This window comes from Chenopodium quinoa, unplaced genomic scaffold, assembly GCF_001683475.1.
Source record: "Chenopodium quinoa cultivar QQ74 unplaced genomic scaffold, ASM168347v1, whole genome shotgun sequence".
NCBI lineage: Eukaryota > Viridiplantae > Streptophyta > Magnoliopsida > Caryophyllales > Amaranthaceae > Chenopodium > Chenopodium quinoa.
The window spans coordinates 3,179,844-3,201,674 of NW_018745080.1; the positions used below are offsets into that span (position 1 = coordinate 3,179,844).

At 38.1% G+C, this 21,831-nt stretch overlaps 2 protein-coding genes and 1 long non-coding RNA gene across 5 annotated transcripts in view; 1 reads left to right on the top strand and 2 right to left on the bottom strand.

Annotated features, from left to right (window-relative positions):
* LOC110709830 (MADS-box transcription factor 23-like) overlaps nucleotides 1–1,116 on the top strand; it is a 26,244-nt gene extending 25,128 nt beyond the window's left edge. For 2 of the 3 annotated variants that reach the window (XM_021888086.1, XM_021888088.1), the window contains 5 exons: nucleotides 42–141; nucleotides 222–263; nucleotides 351–434; nucleotides 550–710; nucleotides 814–1,116. In XM_021888086.1, the coding sequence (XP_021743778.1) occupies nucleotides 42–141; nucleotides 222–263; nucleotides 351–434; nucleotides 550–710; nucleotides 814–832 (406 nt within the window). In that variant the 3' untranslated portion in view covers nucleotides 833–1,116. The remainder of the gene's footprint in view (nucleotides 1–41; nucleotides 142–221; nucleotides 264–350; nucleotides 435–549; nucleotides 711–813) is intronic. The other variant, XM_021888087.1, reaches the window with a different exon arrangement.
* Nucleotides 1–6,058, bottom strand: part of LOC110709832 — a 9,435-nt gene extending 3,377 nt beyond the window's left edge. Inside the window, exons 1-3 of the long non-coding RNA XR_002509040.1 lie at nucleotides 5,804–6,058; nucleotides 5,161–5,230; nucleotides 4,948–5,022 (exon numbers count right to left, since the gene is read on the bottom strand). This is a non-coding gene — a long non-coding RNA (uncharacterized LOC110709832). The remainder of the gene's footprint in view (nucleotides 1–4,947; nucleotides 5,023–5,160; nucleotides 5,231–5,803) is intronic.
* Nucleotides 6,059–7,285: 1,227 nt separating this feature from the next.
* Nucleotides 7,286–7,816, bottom strand: LOC110709603. The gene has a single exon (XM_021887815.1). It carries the CDS (start codon nucleotides 7,814–7,816, stop codon nucleotides 7,286–7,288), a length of 531 nt encoding a protein of 176 aa, XP_021743507.1.
* Nucleotides 7,817–21,831: the final 14,015 nt, after the last annotated feature.

The following is a 21,831-nucleotide window of genomic DNA, read 5'->3' on the forward strand; positions in this document are numbered from 1 at the left end:
AAACATTGTTTTACATTATCTAGTTTTGTTTGAATTTGCAGAAAAATGATGGGTGAAGAACTCTCTGGTTTAAGTGTTAAGGACTTGCAGAATTTGGAGAGCCAATTGGAGATGAGTCTTCGAGGGGTCCGTACCAAAAAGGTAAGAAATAATGCTCTAGTGCAAAAACTAATTCTGATCCACATTGGCTTGTTTTGCTGACACAAACATAACTTTTGTAGGATGAACTTCTACTTGGTGAAATACAAGAGCTAAATCGAACGGTAGGTTCATGCACTTCCTAGCTTTCTTCTCCTCATTTTCATGTCACTAGCTTTCTTGCCAATTAGCTGATCAATATACCATCACAGGGTAATCTCATTCAACAAGAAAATCTAGAACTACACAAGAAGGTAGATCTGATTCGTCAAGAAAACTTGGAGCTTCAAAAGAAGGTAATTGGGTAATCAATTGGTTTAACATATATTTCTAGGATCAATGCTTTATTTTTGGGGTCTTTGAGCCAAAATTAAAAGTATCTTAGCAGCAAAAACATGTTTCTTATCTCAGCTCTACGGATCAAGGGAAGTAAATGGTACAAACAAAAGTTCTTTTCGCACAAATGGAAATAGTCTGAACATGGAAGAAGATTCAAATGAGCCTATTTGCCTACAGCTTTGCCAACCACAGCAACAAGATGGTGAAAGAGCAGCAAGAGCATCAAAATTTAGGCAAGAACCTTGCAGCTAAGCCTCTTTTTCACGCAAACTATCAGGAAAAATAACATAACATCATCCCTAATTTTTTTTTTTTTTTTTTTTTTTTTTACTGCAGCAGACTAGAACTTGCCTAGCAAAGAAGACCAGTCTGCCAGGTTGACACACTTTGTCAACATAGTTTCCCAAGTCCATGCAGTTTGTTTCAAAAGTCGAATGCAAATCAAAGATTAATCAAGAAACAAGTTCAAGATAATCAATAGAACAACCTTTAACATTGTTCACAGTGATTAAGAAATTAGCTAGCAATGCCAAACCTGGATGAAATGTAATAAAGATGCAAATGTCCTGTTTAAGGGCAAAGTGTATTAGCACCTATCCATTATCTTTCACATTTTAATTTGAAAATTTGTCCTCGTTCAGCACCATTGTCGAAATTTTGGGAAAAGTTAGGGACTGCCACTTTGCAAAAACTGATGTCTGACTAAACATGTCCCATGGTTTTAGGACTGTAATAGTAATTGTAACTAGTATACGACAGAAAATCTTAAACACTAACAAAAGGTATGTAGAGAGTGAGGAAATTAGTATAGGATAATTGGATTTCCATATATTTTCAGTTGAAAGAGTCTATCCTTTACAGCATCCAGGTTCTAGTGCTAAAAGTCGGTGCTTATATAATTGTACAGATGTGTTTGAATACTTGGCTATTGAAAGATGTAGAATACATAATAATCAACACTGAGCTTACGCCATGCTTCTCCACACTTAAAATCCAAAGGAACATTATGTTTATACTTGAGTAGGACTTGCATAATCATGTTAAGATTAAAAAAATCAATGGGGTGCACTTCTAAAAATCGAGTAAATAATGCAAATGAAATATGAAAGTTGTTAGCTGTGTATCAGGTTCTATATTATCATATTACACAATACTAACCCATGAGTGGTTACCAAAACAGCATGGGAATTCCAATGTTTGATCACTAAGCCCAATAGAAAATTAAAAACTAGGCATAGTAGTCTAGTACCATAAGGATGACTGATTCAAAAACTGTATAGCTTCTGACAGACCAACTAACAGATGTCCACTTTAAAAATTATCGTCAAAGACCAAAAAAATAAAAATAGCCTTGCTTAAGGATGGATGCTTCAACCATGCACAAAATAATGTACAAAAGTTGCATATGCGTTAAACAAATGTTGTAATGCACAATACTCAACACAATTACCACAACATATACAAATTCTGAAAAAATTCTGACTTCAGTAATTGTGGCCAATTGAAGTTTTTACAGAAAAGGTCCATTAAAAAAAAAAGTGTTCAAAAGACTGATAATGGTTTAAAGTTTTTTAAGTAATGGTACTGATGTGTGCAATTTATGTATGGTTTTAACCCCTGCCCCTTGGCATTATTTGAGACTAACTCATCAGAGCTATTTAAAGAATTTGAAGACTTTCTATGTGGGCCAAATCAAGTGCCCGGTCCACATGGGCAGATTCTCACGAAGATGATTTGTAGTCTACATAGGAAATTTCTATCTTTCAGCTATAAATACTTGATGTAAAGCCCGAATTTGGCTTATGCTATTTGTTATAATTCTCCAACATACTTTACCTAGGTTTTCTCTTAAAAATTCTTAGTTAATTCTTAGTTTTCCATTAGCACTCTCGAGTGGGATTTCAACATAATTTCATAAGTATGTTTCTTATTGTTCTTCTCCATTCCTTATTGCTATCATCAACTTTTACAATTATGTCTTCAATATCTGTTATTGTTGGCGAGACTTCAAATATGAGAGAGTATTTTCATACTAGGGTTTAGGGATCTTCTAATGATCTGTGATGGAAATTATTGATTAAACTAATAAATTGTTTAGTTTTGATTTCTCTTATTGTTGATTTTAATTGCTCTTTTGAAAGAATTATGGCTGATTTTAATTAAATTGTCTAGTAAACCAATATCACAACAATAGGTACAGTAAATCCAGTGAAAGCGAGAGCTCCCCTAGGCTTTTATACATCAATTTAAACCTTCATTATTATTTCACAGTAGTTTTATAGACATTCAAGATTTTTTTTTCATAATTCATAGTTTATTTTATCATAGTTGCAAGATAACCATCTCTCGTGGATATGATCCTTAATTTCCTATCTAATTCAGTGCAAAAAATACTCTAAGTTGGGAGTGATGACAAGGATTATGGCTTTATTATTAGGTATTTAACAAGAATGATAGTAATTAGTCTGCAAGTAATTTTGCAAAGTATAAGCATTATAATGAGTGGTAATGAAAGTTTATGAATTACACATGATAGGAAATAGAAGTTTCATCACCAGCCTACCAAGGACTCATGGAAGACATGTCTACTGGCACAATGGAAGGAGACTTTTCTAGAACTGATAAGTATTACCACTACTATTGCATCGAAAAAAGCATTTTCTAAGCTTTCAATGTCCAATAAGTTCATACATTATTACTTGCTATATTGAGTAATTAGGCCTCTTGCATCTTACAGGTTCTAACTCCTACTTTGTAAATAACGATTCATTGTAATACCTATCATTTTTGTAATTCGGACACACATCCATTCCGTACCCATTTAATACTAAAATTAAACTGCTAAACCATTACTCAAACGGCTAATGATTACTAGTTACCACAAAAGAACATTTGACAATTTACAACAACACAACTAATTTTGCAACACAATCTTTAAAATTCATAAATATATATAATAATACGACCCAGGGTGAACTTAGGTTTGTCTTACCATCTCTCTTCTTTTTTTTAACTTTCATCCAATTTCTTTTTTCCATAAAACTTGGTTGATCTATCAGACAATCACCAATTCGCTTGAACCTTTAATTGAATTCCAAAAATCGAAGGTAACTCAATCTTTTAGCTCCATCCTCAATGTGATTAAAAGAAATCAAGCTAGAGGAAATATAGAAACCCCACATTTGGTAAATGGAAAGCCTTTACCTTCTATTCATGATATAATGAGAACCATACTCCTTATAAGGAATAATACTTGAGGCTAACTCGTTACAAACATTATACTTGAGAACTACAATCCTAAGCTATTTGGAAGAATTAGTCATATATCAAGACATTTCTTCTCAATACGCGCGCGCGCACACACACCACAAGTCTCCTTTTTGGCATTTTATTTGTAAACTACAAGGCAAACTTAAAATTTATACATTCAGCATTCCTTCTAGAAACAAAATTACTAAACCGCTAAAAGAAACATCCTCACAAAGATCTTGTTTGATATTTGTACATTTCATCTCAAAAACATGTCGAGTCCAATTATCCTCACGAAGATCTTGTTTGATATTTGTACATTTCATCTCACGAAAATGTTTGATGAACGAGTTCTTGTTTGACAATTTGGTATGATTTTGACTGTATGAGTGTCTCCTACCTTTGTTACCTCGTTAAACCTTTTTACTTTAGATATGTAAACACCACCACCTTTTATAGCAAATGAATTATCCTAATAGTACAATTACGTGAAACATCTTTAATTTCCTTATGATAGCTTAAAATTGTTCAATATAATGGGCTAATGTTCTAACCAAACCAAACATTAAACCTAAGAAACTAGTAGCTAGACTCAAAAACAAAAAAAGGTTCACCCATACTAAAATCAATAAAGAATGAAAGCAAAAGGCCACTTCCTTTTAAATAAAAACTAAACATCATACAAGGAAAGTTGCAAAATTCCGCAATATTGGAAATATAATATTACCAACTTCTAAAACTATCTATATTTGTTCTTTTAAGCATAACAAGAAATTAATAACACACAGAAAATCAAATCAAATCAACTGCTCTACAAGTATATCAGAAGGTATAGTACACTGATTATTTAAAATTTATCCAAAAAGTTACTGACTATAAGAAATGAAATTATTTTATGTGTACTTCAATGCAATTTTTTTCAAAAAAAAAGCACCATTTCATTATCACTGACAATAGCTTAATGATACCATCACATAGAGATAATGAAACTTTACATATGATCGAGGCAGAATATCAATACACCCTTTCAAAACATGAAATGAAAGCCAAAAACAACACAAGCAAGCACAATCTAGAAATAATTCCAGAAACACTATTGGACTAACACTTCATAGAACAAAGCAAAAGTAGCAAGTTGCAATATTTTTATGGCAAATAAACCATCAAGTACAAGTGAAAACTGTACACAAATAAATTACTCTTAGCAAATGCTGCATTTACCTCAGTGCCAACTTGCAAAAGGAATTTTGTCACAGAAAACTAGCGTGTTATTGATCAGAATTTCGCAGTAGTTCACTGTATTAACAACATAATTAAATTAGAAAATAAAATCAAGCAAATTTCTTGCTGATCTCAAATAAAATAATATTTGATCATTGCAATTTTTATGACTGAAAGCAAAATCATATTATGAAAATACAAAGATTCTTGTACCTCAAAAGTGCCTTTGACATTCTGTTAACAATCTTGATTTAAATTACAATAAGGATTTTTCAACTGTTTCCTGCATAAATTGGATCAAATTTCACATCAAATGAAATTGAAAAAATTAGGGCAAAATATATATAGTTCTTTATTCAACAAAATTATTCCTATCATACAAACATAATCATATGATTACACGATCATTAGGAAATAAGAATCATTTTCGTTCATAAAAACCGTTTCATTAAACATTTGATTGAGAAACTTAGCTGAAAACACCAAATTTAGCTGAGAAAAAAAATATATAAAAAACAAAATGTCGTCTCAAAAAATCATAATCCGTAGTAAATTTTATGAAAATAAAACCACCTAAATCATAATTTTTCACAGATTACATTGTTAATAACAACATAATTGAACAATTCGAGCGCCGATAAAATCAAAATTTAAGAAATCAAACATATAATAAGAGCTTTAAACAAAAAAAAACGGAAAATATACAAAGGTCATGATTGTAGTTAGATAAATAACAATTCTACGCAAAAATAATTAAGAAAAATATAGGCTAAAGCAAATTATACAAGTAAATTGAAAGAGTAAGAATATGAAAATGAAACTTATATATATATAGTATATCATAAATTCACAATACCATGGATGTGAGAGATGAAGATGCTTGGAAAAACGAGTGGTAGTGGAGAATTTGAACACGGCAAAAGAGGAGAGAGAAAAAGGAGAGTAGAAGAAATGAGAAGGTTGATGAATTGAGAAAAATGGCGGATTTGCCTCCAGCTAGGAGACATTGAATATCCTGCCGACTTCAGAGAGAGAAAGAGAGAGGAGAAATGAGACAATATCTGGTCATGGCTTTATATAGTGTGTGTGAGGTGAGAAATATCTTTAAATTTACGTGATTCGGTGGTCTCGGAGTGGGTGATGTATAGGATACGGACATCCAACTGTCGTGTCCGTGTCAAATACCGTGTCAGACACCGATATTTGTGGGACACACGACGATACGTCTTGGCCGTATCCTATCATAATATGGACTGTTCAACTTTTTTAATGAGAAAATTTAAGTATAGTAAGATAAATAAGGTAATTGTTAAATAATATGGGTGCTTTCATATATAAACTCATTGTTAATATGATACAATATGACCTAATGAAAGGACGGAATGATAAATATATGGTCAAATTTTTTAAAAATATAATATATTTCATCTGTTTCACAAATAATGCAACAAAGATGAAATTACGCATTTCAAAGCACACTTTATATGTTAAATATCTATAATTATATAAGAGTAAAAAGTATTAAAAGTTGATATTATGAAAGTATTTTACGAGACGAATTTAACAAGACCCCACATGACTATATTTTACTTTACATATAAATCATAATTAGTGGACAAACAAGCATGGTGAATAGTGCAAAAATCCAATTGTTGCAATATTACTAGAACGGAGGAAGTATGAATTTTAACATCCCGTACCCGTGTCCCTTATTTTGAGATAGACGTTTTCCCGTATCCGTTTCGTACTCGTATTTGTATCAGTACCCGTTCTTGTGCAACATAAGGCCCGACCTCTTTCGGACTTCTCTACATCAGTTCAAGTTGTTTTTATTTCAATTTGGTGCATATTGTTTTAGTTTAATTCAGTAAATTTCAATCCAAAAGAACATAGCCAAAATTAGGGGCGGGAGTTGGTTTTTTCAATATAGGTTTGAAACTAAAAATAAGATTTTATCTAGTTTGATCTAAAAATTTATAGTCCAGTCTAATTTGATTTGATTTGATTTCTTCAAAGTTAAGAAGTAATAAGAACAAATAAAAGAATATTTCAAAAAAAAAATAAAAAAAAATAACAAAATTGTATTCTTGTCATGAGTATTTATAGACAAGTTGAATCAACTTGATTTAAGTAGGGTTTTTTTTTTTTTTTTGTTTATATATATATATATATATATATATATTATATATATTATATATATATATATATATATATATATATATATATATATAAGAAAAGATAGTAGCCTGTATTATTAAATCAAATCCAATTCCACCAAAGTTGTGAAGCTTTGGGGAAAGGAACCCAAAATTACATGTTCTACATTACTACCGATGTCCTATCTTGCGGCAAGATGGGCAACGATATTACATTTGCGCTTGATATGGGTAAAATTACAGGCAACAAAAGACAGACTATCTTTAATAATATCATCAAAAATAATATTAATAGGAGCTCTTCCACCATCATTCATACGAACAGCATGAATAACATTAATAGCATCCGACTCCAACCACACACGAGGAAAACCTAATCTTTGAGCAAGTAGGAGGGCATAACGCATAGCCAACGCTTTAGCACACTTTGGGGAATTTGCGTGAGATCTTTTGGCAGCCACGACAAGGAGGGAATCATTCTCATCCCTTATAACCACACCTAAACCTATTGTACACCCACCAGGAAAATGGACATTTGTGTTGATCTTAACCCAGCCAACTAGAGGGCACTTCCACGAGTCTGAGCCCCTTGGGTTGATGGGCAAAACAGCAGATTTGAAAACCTTACCAGCATACTGTTTGTACTCCTCCACGTACTTGAGAAAGCCCGCAGCAAGCATCACGGGATCTAGGTTCTCATTAGCAAAGAGCATTAAGTTTTGTCATCTCCAAGCAGCCCACATCAACGTGGCTACTTAACACACCGTCTCGTCATTATATTTACTACACAGCCATTCCCAAAATGCAGCAAAAGAGTTATTTGGGGCACCATCGAAGTCACTCACATAGCCACTAATGCCCCAAATTCGAGTGACAGCCTTGCAACTAAATAGAGAATGCAAAATAGACTCACAATTAACATCACATAGCTGACAAGAGGCATCTTGAATTATATGGCGCTGCATTAATCTCTCGCTTACTACCAGATTTCCCTTGATAGCACTCCATATAAAGTGTTGTAATTTGGGTGGGCCATTAAGTCTCCATATTGAGCGCCAAATAACATCATTATCAGCTTGGTGTTGTTGGTCAGAACCCCCCAATTTTGCAAGCCAATAACCAGATCTCACAGTGTACACCCCTTTCTTTAAAAAGCGCCAAAACCAAGCATCCATTATAGGCCTATTAGAGAGAGGAATGGACAAAATACAATCACGTACCTATGATGGAAAAAGATCCCCAACTTTCTCAGCATTCCATGCCATCACACCATCACATAACAAGTCCCTCACAACCATATTTTCATCACAACCGACTGGCATTGTAGGAACAAAGACACGACCATCCAAACAAATCCACGGATCCTTCCACACCTTGATATCTCTTCTATCATCCACTCTTCTCAATAGGCCATCCTTCAACAACCCTTTTGCGCCCCACAAGCTTCTCCACGCAAAGCTTGGGTCATGCCCCCTAGAAGCATCCAAAACTTTCGAGCGATTAAAATACCTAGCCTTGAGAATTGTATGCAACAAAGTACCCTCATTGGTATGCAATCGCCAAATTTGTTTTGCAAGAAGAGCTTGATTAAAACATTTGAGATCACGAAAACCTAACCCCCTATTGCTTTAGGAAGACACAATTTATCCCAACTTTGCCAGTGAAGCTTTTTTGCATTTTCCCTAGATCCCCACCAAAATAGGCACAAAAGAGTGTGAATTTCATCAATGAGACCATCGGGAATTCTGAAAATGCTCATTATGTACGATGGAATAGCTTGGGCCACGGCCTTAATTAGGACCTCTTTCCCCGGTCTTGACAATAATCTCTCCTTCCAATCATTCAACTTTTTTCCAAATCCTCTCCTTCAAGCAAGAAAAGATGGCTTTTTTTGACCTCCCGGTCATCGTTGGCAACCCCAAATATTTCTCATGCCTCTCTACTTCTCGTACACCAAGAGTATTGATAATGGCATCTCTTCGTTCAACAGCGACACATGTACTAAAAGCAACCTTTGTCTTACTCAAATTGACTTTCTGACCAGATGCTCTTTCATACCGACTGACAATTTCAGCAATTTTCGAACATTCCTGTAGAGTAGCTTTAGCAAATAGAATGCTGTCATCGGCAAAAAATAAATGAGACACTCTTGGAGCAGAACGACAAATCTTAGCCCCATTTAATTTCTTCTCATTAGCAGCCATAGATATTAAAGCAGAGAAATCATCGACACATAACAAGAATAAATACGGGCTAATTGAGTCACCCTGACGTAAGCCACGGGAAGGAACAACATAGCCATAAATCTCCCCATTCACCTTAAAAGAGAAAGAGACACTCGAGATACAACTCATTACCCTCCGAATCCAGCTATCACAAAAACCCATTCTGATCATCACCTTTTCCAGGAAGCTCCATTCCACCCTGTCATAGGCCTTACTCATATCTAGCTTGAGTGCTACCGTACCATGTCGCCCTTCCCCTCCTCTTTTCATATAATGAAAAATCTCAAAAGCAATCAAGGCATTATCAGTTATCAGACGACCCAGAATAAAAACACTCTGATTTATAGAAATAATATCGTTAAGAAATGGTTTCAGTTTATTAGCCATCGTCTTTGATATTATTTTATAAATCACATTACAACAACTTATATTTCGGCTCCTTACACTTCATAATAAGCACAATACATGTATTATTGATGTCAGAAATATCAATCAAACCCTTCCACCAATTTTTCACCAGTATCACAATATAAGAACCCAAAATATGCCATAATTTTTGAAAAAATAGGGCATGCATACTGTCAGCTCCCGGAGCTTTATTAGGATGCATCTGGAAGAGATCTTGTTTGATTTCTTTGGCACTAGGTTCAGCATCAAGAACAGAATTCATTGAGTCGGTAACAACCTCACTTAGACCCGCCAAGGTTGCCTCAAAGTTCTTGGGCAAATCGGACGTGAAGAGGGTCGAGAAATAAGTTGCCACAACGTTACAAATCTGTTTTTCATCTGTTCTCCACTCACCCGACGAATCAAACAAACCACCAATGCGATTCTTCTTCTTCCTTTGGCTAGCCTTCCTATGAAAGTACGCCGTATTTTTATCACCATCCCTCATCTCATTTGCCCGGGCTCTAGCGTACCAGTAGGATTCCTCTAACCTTCGAAGCTCACCCAAGTCATCATCCAATCTCTCACATGTAGCCATCATTCGAGCATCAACATGCCCACCCTGTGCTTCCCTTAAATCCTGTTCAAGCTTTCTGATTTTTTCTTTGTGTCTCCAAATGAAGTGGCATCCCACTTTTTTAATTCCCGAGCACACAAATCGATGCGTTTATGAGTCGGAAAACCCGCCCCCTCACTCCAAGCCTTCGCAACTACACTTACACATTTATCCTTCGTAAGCCACATGGCTTCAAATCTGAAAAGCTTGCCCTTCTTCCCTCTATCAAAATAGTTCAAAGTATCAAGGAAAATGGCGAATGATCGGACTCCTTTCTTACCAAGTGCTGCACTGAGAAATTCGGATGTAGTTCACACCATGCATCATCCCCCATAAACCTATCAAGTCTCTCACGGATCACATTATCAACGGAATTACCCCACTGCCAAGTGAATTTATAGCCCTTGTACCCCAAATCCCGCAACCCACTGATGGGCGTTGGAACGGTCGTACATTCCACACTCAATCAAACACATTTATTAACAAACACCTTACAAACCAAGCATAATGACAAGTAAGAGTTCAGTCCACAAGGAACGGGATATGATTGCCAAAGATCTTTACACTTAAGCTAACTCGAAGTCAATTGGTGAATTGGGGTTCGTCAAGAAGACAAACAAACTATGGTTCTAAATCAATGAATTAAAGATACTAGGGAATGAGATCCACTCAACCAAGGCAAATAGGCAAACGGGGAGTAAAATAGACAAGATATAGCAAGGACTATATGTAAAATCAACCTCATGCAATTAGAAAACAACTCACACTACTAAACTTAGATTCCTCATTAGTTTAGCAATAGATGATACATAATCAAATTACAATAAGTAATGACGTACTCAATTTACACTTCCATGTCAAATTAGGCATATCATACTATCAAGCTCCTTAGTCAAGGGTAGCTAAACCTATCATGAGGAACTAACAAGCAATCTCATATAATCAATTTAATTGCAATTCAAACATCAATGCTTCTCCCACATTTGCATAGTTAACCCAAAAGGTCGAGCTTCACCCAACCCCTAGCAAGAAGACTACTCACAACTCATGTTTATCAACATGCAATCAAGAATTAGGGTTCTAAATACTTCAATAATTGGGGAAAAGTGGTTAACAATTGAAATAACTATCATCCAATAACAAATTACCAAGAACTAGGAAGATTTAAATAACATGCAAATACCAAATAAAATCTGAAATTAAAAGGAAGAAGGTTGGAGAAATTACTAATTGAAGCTTCAAATGTTGAATACAAATTGCCAAACTTTGAGAATAATTCTTGAATTTCACTAATACAATGATTTGATTTGATGAAAACTAAGCTAAATTAATCCTAAGGAATGTTTCAAACTAAGAGAGGTTTCTGAAAACTAGGCTACTGTCCCCCTTTTCTAAATGAGCTAAAGGGGAAGTATTTATACTCCCCGAAACACATAGGGAAATCCGTCAAAAGAAAACGGATTCCCAGCGAGGAGCGCCCGCTCCACAATGAGGAGCGCCCGCTCCTAAGCTGGGAGCGCCCGCTCCTTTCGGCTGCACGCCCTCTCCAGAATGCTTCAATGAAGGATCAGATTTGAAAGTGTCAGGGAGGAGCGCCCGCTCCTCACATGATGCACGCCCGCTCCCCTGTTCCAGCAGCATGGGCAGATTCAATCTTCAAAGGGAGGAGCGCCCGCTCCATGAGAGGTGCACGCCCGCTCCTAACAGCACCTGAACTTGGGCAGAATGTAGCTAGAGTCGAGGAGCGCCCGCTCCATGAGAGGGGCACGCCCGCTCCCCTGGAGCGCCCTCTCCAATCTTCAATCCTCTTGTCTTAAACACGATTCATGCACCGAAAGCCTGCCTAATTGAGCTCATAGACCTGCAAAACATGGACAAACACAAACCAAGAGGGGGGGAAAGCCGAGAAAAAACATTTTCATTCAAAATTGGGTTAGAAAGAGGGGAAATGATCGCAAAATCGGGTTTAAATTTACACAATAAGTGGTCAAATAAACCACTTATCAAATCCCCCCAAGCTAGCCAAATGCTTGTCCTCAAGCAATTCACATTGCCCAAAAACAAACCCAAAGATCAATTTGCTCAAAGAAAAGCACATGCATAGATATGAGAATCCTTAAGCAATAAAACTCGAGCATGAGGTATATGCCTAAGATCAACCACGGTCATGACTAGCCGAGGCCTAGCTAACATTCCCGAATGTACTCAACTTTGGTCCATTCAACCAATCTTACCGCGTCCCCAACACAAAGTTCAAATTCCCCCTAATGGTAATGTCTCATGACTCCTCGAAGGAGCCGAAAGAAAAATAGACCCAAGAAGGTTTAGAGCACTCGACATCTCAATGATAAATACCCTCTCCATATGCTTGTGAACCAACTCCCTCCACCGTCTATGGCTTCAACTATTCTACTAACATTACAAGACTCAAGGAATACGACACAAAGTTAAGGCATAGAGAAAACTAGAAGTGCTTTGCAATTAAAGTCAAGCTAAGATATATAGCACTAAGAGCAAACCTAAAGAGGTTTCTAACTTTGACCCAAAATACAAACTATGAATAAACTTGAAACAAAAACGCACCCCCAAACTTGTTTCATCGCTAGGGTGGTGGCTATTCATTACTTCTTTCCATTTTTTTTTTTATTTTTTTTTTATTTTTTTTTTTATTTTTTTTTTCAAACTTGGGTATTTACATCACAAACTATTATTTATAACAACTTAAAGATTGAACTAAGGAAACAAGAATGACATGCCTTAACTTTGTGCGAATGAACAATACATATCAACTTCATATTACTAAGAGTAGTTTAGGCCGCGATCTTGGGAGTCAGGACTCAAGTTCTCGATCTAGGTACTAAATCAAAGAGGATCCTTGCCACTCATTCAAAATGTAGTAGGCTTGAAAAAATAATATTACAACCTCACTTTTGGGAACAATGTGGGATCAATTACTACCTTTCAGGGTTCAAATTCCTTTGATATGGGCGACTCCATCTTACCACAAACCTAGACTTTAAGTTTCGCACATTCGGGAAAGTTATTCTCACACTAGCCTAAACTAACCAATTCTATGTTCCACCAAGGGCATCTAAACCATGCTCGAAATTTTATTACGAAAAGAAAACAAACATCCACCACATACAATTCAATATCATCATTGCAAACCGATCAAAGGCAAACAAAATCCTTTTTTAATTTTTTTTTTTTTTTTTTTTTTTTTTGGAAAAAGGTTGAAAACGGGGGAAAGAGAGACTAATTAAAGAATTTGGATATTAGGGATTGGAAAAAGGTTGAAAACGGGGGAAAGAGAGACTAATTAAAGAATTTGGATATTAGGGATTTGGATATTAGGGAATTTGGATGTTAGAGGGGTTAGAGGATAAGAAAAAGAAATTTGGATATTAAGGGAAATCATCATCAAAATTCACCATCAAGCAAGACCAAGAACAATGCCAATCAACCATGATACCAACCAACAATCAAACCAACCAAAGCATGATCATATCAAAGCCATAGATAAGATGCTCCAAATAGCACACACATAAAGAGAAGTGAGACAAAAACATCAATATGCAATTGTTCTAGCCTAGGCATGCCATAAAAACGTGAAAAGGGGTAACAACAACCTAATATAGGCATGCAAACTAGAACATAATACCTTATGAATCCTACCACAAGTCCCAAAGGCTAGACTAAGCCTTTCATGCCAAACATTCCACATACAATCTCAAATTTCTCCATACATAGCACAAAAGGCATCACAAGAAAGCACATTTCCTACCAAAACCGAAAACTACCCTAGACACAAAGACCCCAAGACTTCCCCCAAGCTAGACATTTGATTACCGTTCCCACGATAGATGGACACAATGAGAAACATCTCCCCCCAAGCTTGAACTCGACACCGGCCTCGGTGTTACACATGATGGGAAAAGAAGAGAAGGGAACGGTAAAAACAAATGTCTAAAGGCTACTCCCGATCATCCTCCCTAGGCGGTGATGGCATGTAGTTATAGTTGAGGTCTACATCGCCGGAAAAGGAAGGTTGATCCACGTATGGAGGAAGATCATAGTTGGGGCTACTACGATAGTGACCGTAGTCCGGTGCATTACTAGTGCCCCACCCACCATCATACCCGGGTGGAAACCCGAAGTATCCCCTTAAGGGGTGATTATCGATTTCCTCGGGAGTCATATTACCACATGTCTCGGGGACGTGGTAATAAGATGGGTCCCCCTAAAATCACAACCCCCGGGTTGTGAATAATCGTAGGGAGGAAAGGATCGTAGCTCCGAAACGGAGCTACGAGGTCCTTGCCAATAAGAGTAGGTGGGTTGGTTGTTGTTCCAACCCGCAACCGGCCCCTCTTGAACGGGGCGGTTAGGATAGTTGACATAGGGGAGAAAGTCTCCCCTCTCAACTTGGCTTTGATATGTCATTTGAGACACATAACTTTGATATTCATTTTCTTGGAGGATTCTTTGGTTGGAAAGATTTAGGCGGTGAAAAGCCGATTCAAGGTCGAAGGAGGAAGAAGGAGAAGAAGAGGAGCCGCCGAAAAACCTAGGAGCGGTAGAAATACTATGGCGACGAGGTTGAGATGGTTGGTCAGGGATGGGAACATTCGCGGGGAGTGGCTCAAATGGCACTTGCCAAGTGTTCCCCACGGTGTTCATTACCGCCGCATTAGGGAGAAAGCAACGGTGCTTACCCTTGACCAACCAAGAGTATGTGGTGACATTGCCACGGACCTCCACAAGCATTTGCATTGAGGCAAGTCCGGCAAGGTCAAGGACATTGGACCCGTTCACCGGGGTTAATTGCTCAACCCAATTAGTGAAACCCAAAGCCTTGGCAATTATTGTGATCATGCCACCACATTTTATCTCCCCTCTAAACTCCGAACTCCTCTTAATCTCAAGGCACCTTTGGATAAACAAGTATCCCATGTTCACATTACCCTCAAGGTCCCCCTCAAATCGGGAAGCTATAAAGAGGCATTTGATCTCCTCTTTTGTTAGCTTCCCGAGATCTTGTTTCGAGAAACAAGCGTACCCCATAATTCTCATGAATATACGGAGTACGGGGTGGACAATGTGGCTAGCGTGGCTAGACCGGGTGGTGAAATTAGGATACTCCGCGATAGTATTCCACCAATTTCGCTCTTCGTAGCTAGAAAGGTAGAAACTATCGGGGTTGTCTATTTGATTATACACGGGCCACTCAAATATTTCATTGAGGCGAGTTAAGGTTAGAGTCTTTTCTTGATTGAAAAGTCTAAACTTAATTTCGCACTCAAGAGGCTCTCCCTCACCATTGATTCGGCGCATGGTTAAGGTTGAAAGGAACTCGAGAGTGATCGATTCGTAGGTTAGCTCCCTCTTCTTGAGGTAGTTTAACCATCCGAAATTATCGGCCACTCGCCGAATTCCTTCATCTATCCCTAAAAGATGGCAAGTTGATTGGTCGTAAAATCTTGTTGGAAGGATTTTTCGTTTTGAAAGCTCGGAGTGATACTTTTTAAATTTTTCGGGGATTCTAATGGGAGGAGGAGCATTGTCTTGGTTTTGAGTTTGGTTTTGGTTTTGGTTTTCGGATATTTGGATGCTGGAAGTCTTTCTTTACTTTCCTCCCGCACCTCCAAATAATCTTAGCACCATCTTGACAAAATTTGGAAAAAAAAAGTAAAAAGGGTTCACTCAAAACTCCTCACACAAGCACCAAAATTCAACAAACACAACCTCCTTAACTTCAAATCCCCCAAATTAAACCAAGGTACCTGCTCACAATTCAATAATAATTCCACACAACCAACCAACAATCTTAACACAACAATTCTCACACAAAAATTCACAAATTCACAAATTATAATTAAGTTTTCATGCACAAGCCATTCCCTTACTCCACAATTATCCACAAAAACCAACAATTTAATTATCAAAGGCAAGAAAATTTGTTTAAATCACCTAATCATGCAACTAATTACACAACAATCATGAAATAAACAAATTGAGAGAAATATTGAAGAAAAACCCTTAGGTTTAAGAGGGAAAGTGAAGTAAGGAAGAAAATTATACCACTTTGAGTATGAAAATACTCTAAAATCCTCCAATTTCCTCAAATTCCTCCTTTACTAGCAAGCTTGCCCCTTTCCTTATTGATTTTCTTCAATTCCCACTTGTGGGTCTTCGAAATTTTTGCCCAAATTTTTTGTAAAATTATGGTTTTTGGAGAGAGAATTTGATGTAGATTAAGAATTTGTGAATTTCGGTTGAAGAAAGTTGAGATTTGATAATGAAAATGAAGAGAGAAGTTGGAGAATATGAGGTTTTTAGAGAGGGAAGTAGATGGGAAGGAGGAGAGAGAGTATGAATGTTTGAATGAGTGGTGAGAAATGATGGGTAAAGTGATAAAAAGAGAGATAAGTTCCTCTTTTTTTTTACCCGGACAGGTAGGAGCGGGCGTGCAGTTGGGTAGGAGCGCCCGCTCCTAACTGAGAAAGAGTTTCTGCCTGTTTTAAAACCGTTTTGGAGCGGGCGTGCAGAGATGTTGGAGCGCCCGCTCCAAGCCGAAGTTGAGGATCTGAATTTCTGACCCAGCAAGGAGCGGGCGTGCAGTTGAGTTGGAGCGCCCGCTCCTTAAATCAATTTTGGCTACGGCATTTGACAGGAGCGGGCGTGCAATGATGTTGGAGCGCCCGCTCTAATGCTATGATTGAAACCTGTTTGCTAACCCAGACAGGAGCGGGCGTGCAGTTGAGTTGGAGCGCCCGCTCCTACCAGTCTTGAAGCCTACTGTTTCGTACATTGAGCTTGGAGCGGGCTTGCAGTTGTGTTGGAGCGCCCGCTCCTAGCTGTTGACAGCTTCCTGTTTTGTTTTCTTCGGCTCTTTTTGCTTCAAGTACCTATATCAAAACCACAAGAACAAAATTCAACAATATTGGCCAAAATCAGATATTCCCAACACTCATATTCTTTTCTTCTCTCATTCATTGTTTTATTTTTCACTCCTTTTATTTTCTTGACTCTCTCTTCCCTCTCTTTTTTTTCTTTTTTTTTACTCGGGTTGCCTCCCGGAAGCGCTTCTTTAACGTCAATAGCTTGACGACCTCCACACTCAGGAGGTAAGATTACATTGAGTTGATTCTAAAACACCCACATGAGCACCCTCGTAGTAAAGCTTGAGGCGATGCCCATTCACCTTGAAAGATCTCTTGCCGTCCATATCCCAAACTTCCACGGCTCCATGAGGAAACACTTCCTTGACAACAAAAGGTCCACTCCACCTTGATAAAAGTTTCCCGGGAAACAATTTCATCCTAGAATTGTAGAGGAGTACCTTATCGCCTTTTAGAAATGCTTTCTTTTCAATGTTCCGGTCGTGGCAATCCTTAGTGCGATTCTTATAGTTGCTAGCACACTCATAGGCTTCCAACCTTAGCTCTTCAAGCTCATGCAAATCAAGCCATCTTTGCTCTCCCGCGCTAGCCAAGTCGAAATTAATCTTCTTGATCGCCCATTGGGTCCGGTGCTCAAGCTCCACCGGTAGATGACAAGATTTTCCATACACTAGACGATATGGAGTTGTGCCTATTGGGGTCTTGTACGTAGTTCTATATGCCCATAGAGCGTCATCAAGCTTTTCTGACCAATCCTTCCTGTTCTTAGCAACCGTCTTCTCGAGGATTAGCTTTATTTGACGGTTAGACACTTCCGCTTGTCCACTTGTTTGTGGATGATAGGTAAGGCCGAATCTTTGGTGGACCCCGTGCTTTCTTAGCATCTTTTGAAAAGCACTATGAACAAAATGTGAACCATTGTCACTCACCACCGCCCTTGGAATACCGAATCTTGGAAATATGACTTTTTTGAACATCTTCATGACAACCTTGTGGTCATTAGTTGGGGAGGCAATGGCTTCCACCCATTTTGATACATAGTCGACCGCCACAAGGATGTATTGATTCCCATGAGAATTTGGGAATGGCCCCATGAAATCCATACCCCATACATCAAATACCTCAAGCTCAAGAATCGGTTGTTGGGGCATCTCATTGCGCTTGGATATGTTGCCGGTTCGTTGACAGCGGTCACAAGTCTTCAAAAATCCCCAAGCGTTCTTGAAGATGTGAGGCCACCACAAACCGCTATGCAAGATTTTCAATGCAGTTTTGTTGGCTCCCATATGCCCTCCACATGGATCGGAATGGCACATCTTGAGCACTCCTTGCACTTGTTCATCCGGGACACACCTACGGAGCAAACCGTCTACTCCTCGTTTGTAGAGAATGGGATCATCCCATACATAATGTCTTGCTTCCCTTTTTAGCTTCTTCCTTTGATTCTTGGAGAAATTGGGTGGGCATTCTCCACAAGCCAAGTAGTTTACCAAGTCGGCGAACCAAGGAAGCTCCTTTTCATTCAAGATGTAAAGCATATCATCTCTCAATTCATCACATATAGGGATTTCATCATCACTAGCTTGCACATTCTCTAGTCGGGAAAGATGGTCCGCAACCACATTCTCGACCCCCTTTTTATCACGGATTTCAACATCAAATTGTTGGAGAGATAGGACCCACCGAAGAAGACGTGGCTTGGATTCTTTCTTTGCAATAAGGTACCTAATGGCTGCGTGATCGGTATAAACAATAGTTTTGGAACCAATGAGGTAGTTCCAAAACTTCTCAAAAGCATGAACCACGGCAAGAAACTCTTTCTTCGTTGTGGTGTAGTTCCGTTGAGCTTCATTCAAAGTCTTAGACATGTAGTAAATCACGTGAAGCCTCTTCTCTATCCTTTGCCCCAATACTCCTCCAATCGCAACATCACTTGCATCGCACATAAGTTCAAATGGCAAATCCCATCTTGGCCCTTGCACAATTGGAGTTGAGATTAAAGCCTCCTTTAATTTGTTGAAAGCTTGGAGACACTCTTCATCAAAAATAAAGATGGCATCTTTTTGAAGAAGAGCATTTAGGGGTCTAGCAATTTGTGAGAAATCCTTGATGAATCTCCTATAGAACCCGGCATGCCCCAAAAATGACCTTACTCCTCTCACATTGATTGGTGGCGGAAGCTTTTCTATCACTTCAACCTTGGCCTTGTCAACCTCAATCCCTTTGCTTGAAATCTTATGACCAAGGACAATTCCCTCTTCCACCATAAAGTGGCATTTCTCCCAATTCAAAACCAAATTGACCTTCTCACATCTTGTCAAGCACTTGCCCAAGTTGGACAAACAATCCTCGAACGAAAGGCCCCCTACCGAGAAATCATCCATGAAAACTTCCATTTCGGCTTCAAGCATGTCCCCAAAAATACTCATCATGCATCTTTGGAAGGTTGCCGGTGCGTTGCAAAGCCCGAAGGGCATCCTCCTATATGCAAAAGTTCCATAGGGACAAGTAAAAGTTGTTTTCTCTTGGTCATCCGGGTTTATAGGGATTTGAAAGAAACCCGAATAACCATCAAGAAAGCAATAATACTTGTGCTTGGTTAGTCTTTCAAGCATTTGGTCGATAAAAGGGAGAGGAAAATGATCCTTGTTGGTGGATGCATTTAGACGTCTATAGTCTATGCACATCCTCCAACCGGTCATCGTTCTAGTTGAAATGAGATTACCATTCTCATTTTCAACTACGGTCATTCCTCCCTTTTTAGGGACCACATGAACGGGGGAAACCCATCTAGAACTCGAAATGGGGAAGATGATGCCGGCATCAAGGAGTTTGGTGATTTCTTTCTTCACCACCTCCCCCATTTGAGGATTGAGTTTCCTTTGCCTCTCAATGGAAGGCTTAGCACCCTCCTCAAGTGTTATGTGGTGCATACATAAAGCGGGGCTAATACCTTTGAGGTTATCTATGGTATAGCCTAAAGCACCTTGGTGATCTCTCAAAACACCACATAACATTTGAGTTTGGCACTCGTTCAAAGAAGAATTCACAATAACCGGAAAAGTTGAATTGGGGCCCAAAAACTCATACCTTAGGTGTGATGGTAGAGGTTTCAACTCTACCATTGGAACACCCTTACCTTCTCTTGAGGTAGCTACTTCTAATGCATCATGTGTTGTGATTCCCATGCACACTTGCTCATTGCTTGGTTCCGTACTTCCTTCAAGCATCTCTTCATACAATGCCATCTCTTTGCTTTGGTCACCTATCTTTTCCTTGTTCAAAAGGACATTCTCAAGGGCATCGTTAGTAGTGAGCAAGTGCTCATGCATAGAAGTTACAATAGAATCAATAGTATCAATCATCATGCAATTATCAAGACTAGAGCTTGGATATTTCATGCTCTCATTCAAATCAAATTCTATCACCTCATCTCCTACTTTTAGTGAAATTTTAGCACTTTGAACATCTATTAAAGCACCCGAAGTAGCAAGAAAAGGTCTTCCTAGAATTATTGGAATGTTAACATCTTCATCCATCTCTAACACAACAAAATCCACCGGGATTACAAACTTCCCCACTCTTAGAGGAACATCCTCTACCTTACCCTTTGGGAATTTAATAGAGCGATCGGCCAATTGTAGGGTGATGTTGGTGGGTAGAAGTTCCCCTATACCAAGTCTTTGGTATACCGAGTATGGCATTAGGCTAACACTAGCCCCTAGGTCACACAAAGCATTATCAATTTGCATCTTGTATATTGCACATGGGATAGAAAAGTTACCGGGGTCTTTTAATTTGGGTGGCATCTTGTTCATGATAATTGCACTACAATTCTCGGTGAGACTCACCGTTTCAACCAATTCACACTTTCTCCTTCCACTCAAAATATCTTTCAAAAACCTAGCATAGTTAGGCATTTGCTTAATAGCATCGGTAAAAGGAATTGAAAGGTGAATTTGTTTCAATGTTTCAAGAAATTTTCCAAATTGCACATCTAATTTGTTTCTAACAAATTTGTGAGGATATGGTAGTTTTTGCAATTGTTTTGTTTCTCTCTCTTTTTCTCTTCTCTCTTCACTCTCTTTTTCAAAATCTTTCTCTTTCTCAAATTCTTTTTCTTTCTCACATTCTTTCTCCTTTTCATTCTCATGGTTTTGCTCTCTCTCTTGTTTAGAATCACTTTTAAAGGGAGGCTCACTCATGTTCATTCTCTCATTGCTTTTTTTTAGGAACACTTTCTTCCAAAACTTTACCACTCCTTGTTGATATAACATTTACAGGCCTCTTAGGATCTAGTCCTTGGGGTGGTAGTTTAGAAGTGCTAGTCCCTTCCTTCAAAGCATTGGCCAATTGTGAAATTTGTGTCTCTAGCATTTTATTATGGGTCATCACTTCACTAAATTTCTTTTCACTTGAGGCCATGAAAGAATTGAACATTTTAGTTTGATTTTCCATCATTTCCTCCAAGCTAGACCTACTATGTGGTGCTTGTGCATAGTGGTTGTCTTGGGAAGCCCTATTACCTCTAACATTCGAATTGGACGCATTTTGATTTGAAGAACCTCTATTATTATTGTTGTTCCAATTGTTCCGAT

Excerpts from the sequence above, each read along its gene's own strand:
- LOC110709603 (XM_021887815.1), bottom strand. The coding sequence starts at position 7,816 with ATGCTCTTTGCTAATGAGAACCTAGATCCCGTGATGCTTGCTGCGGGC.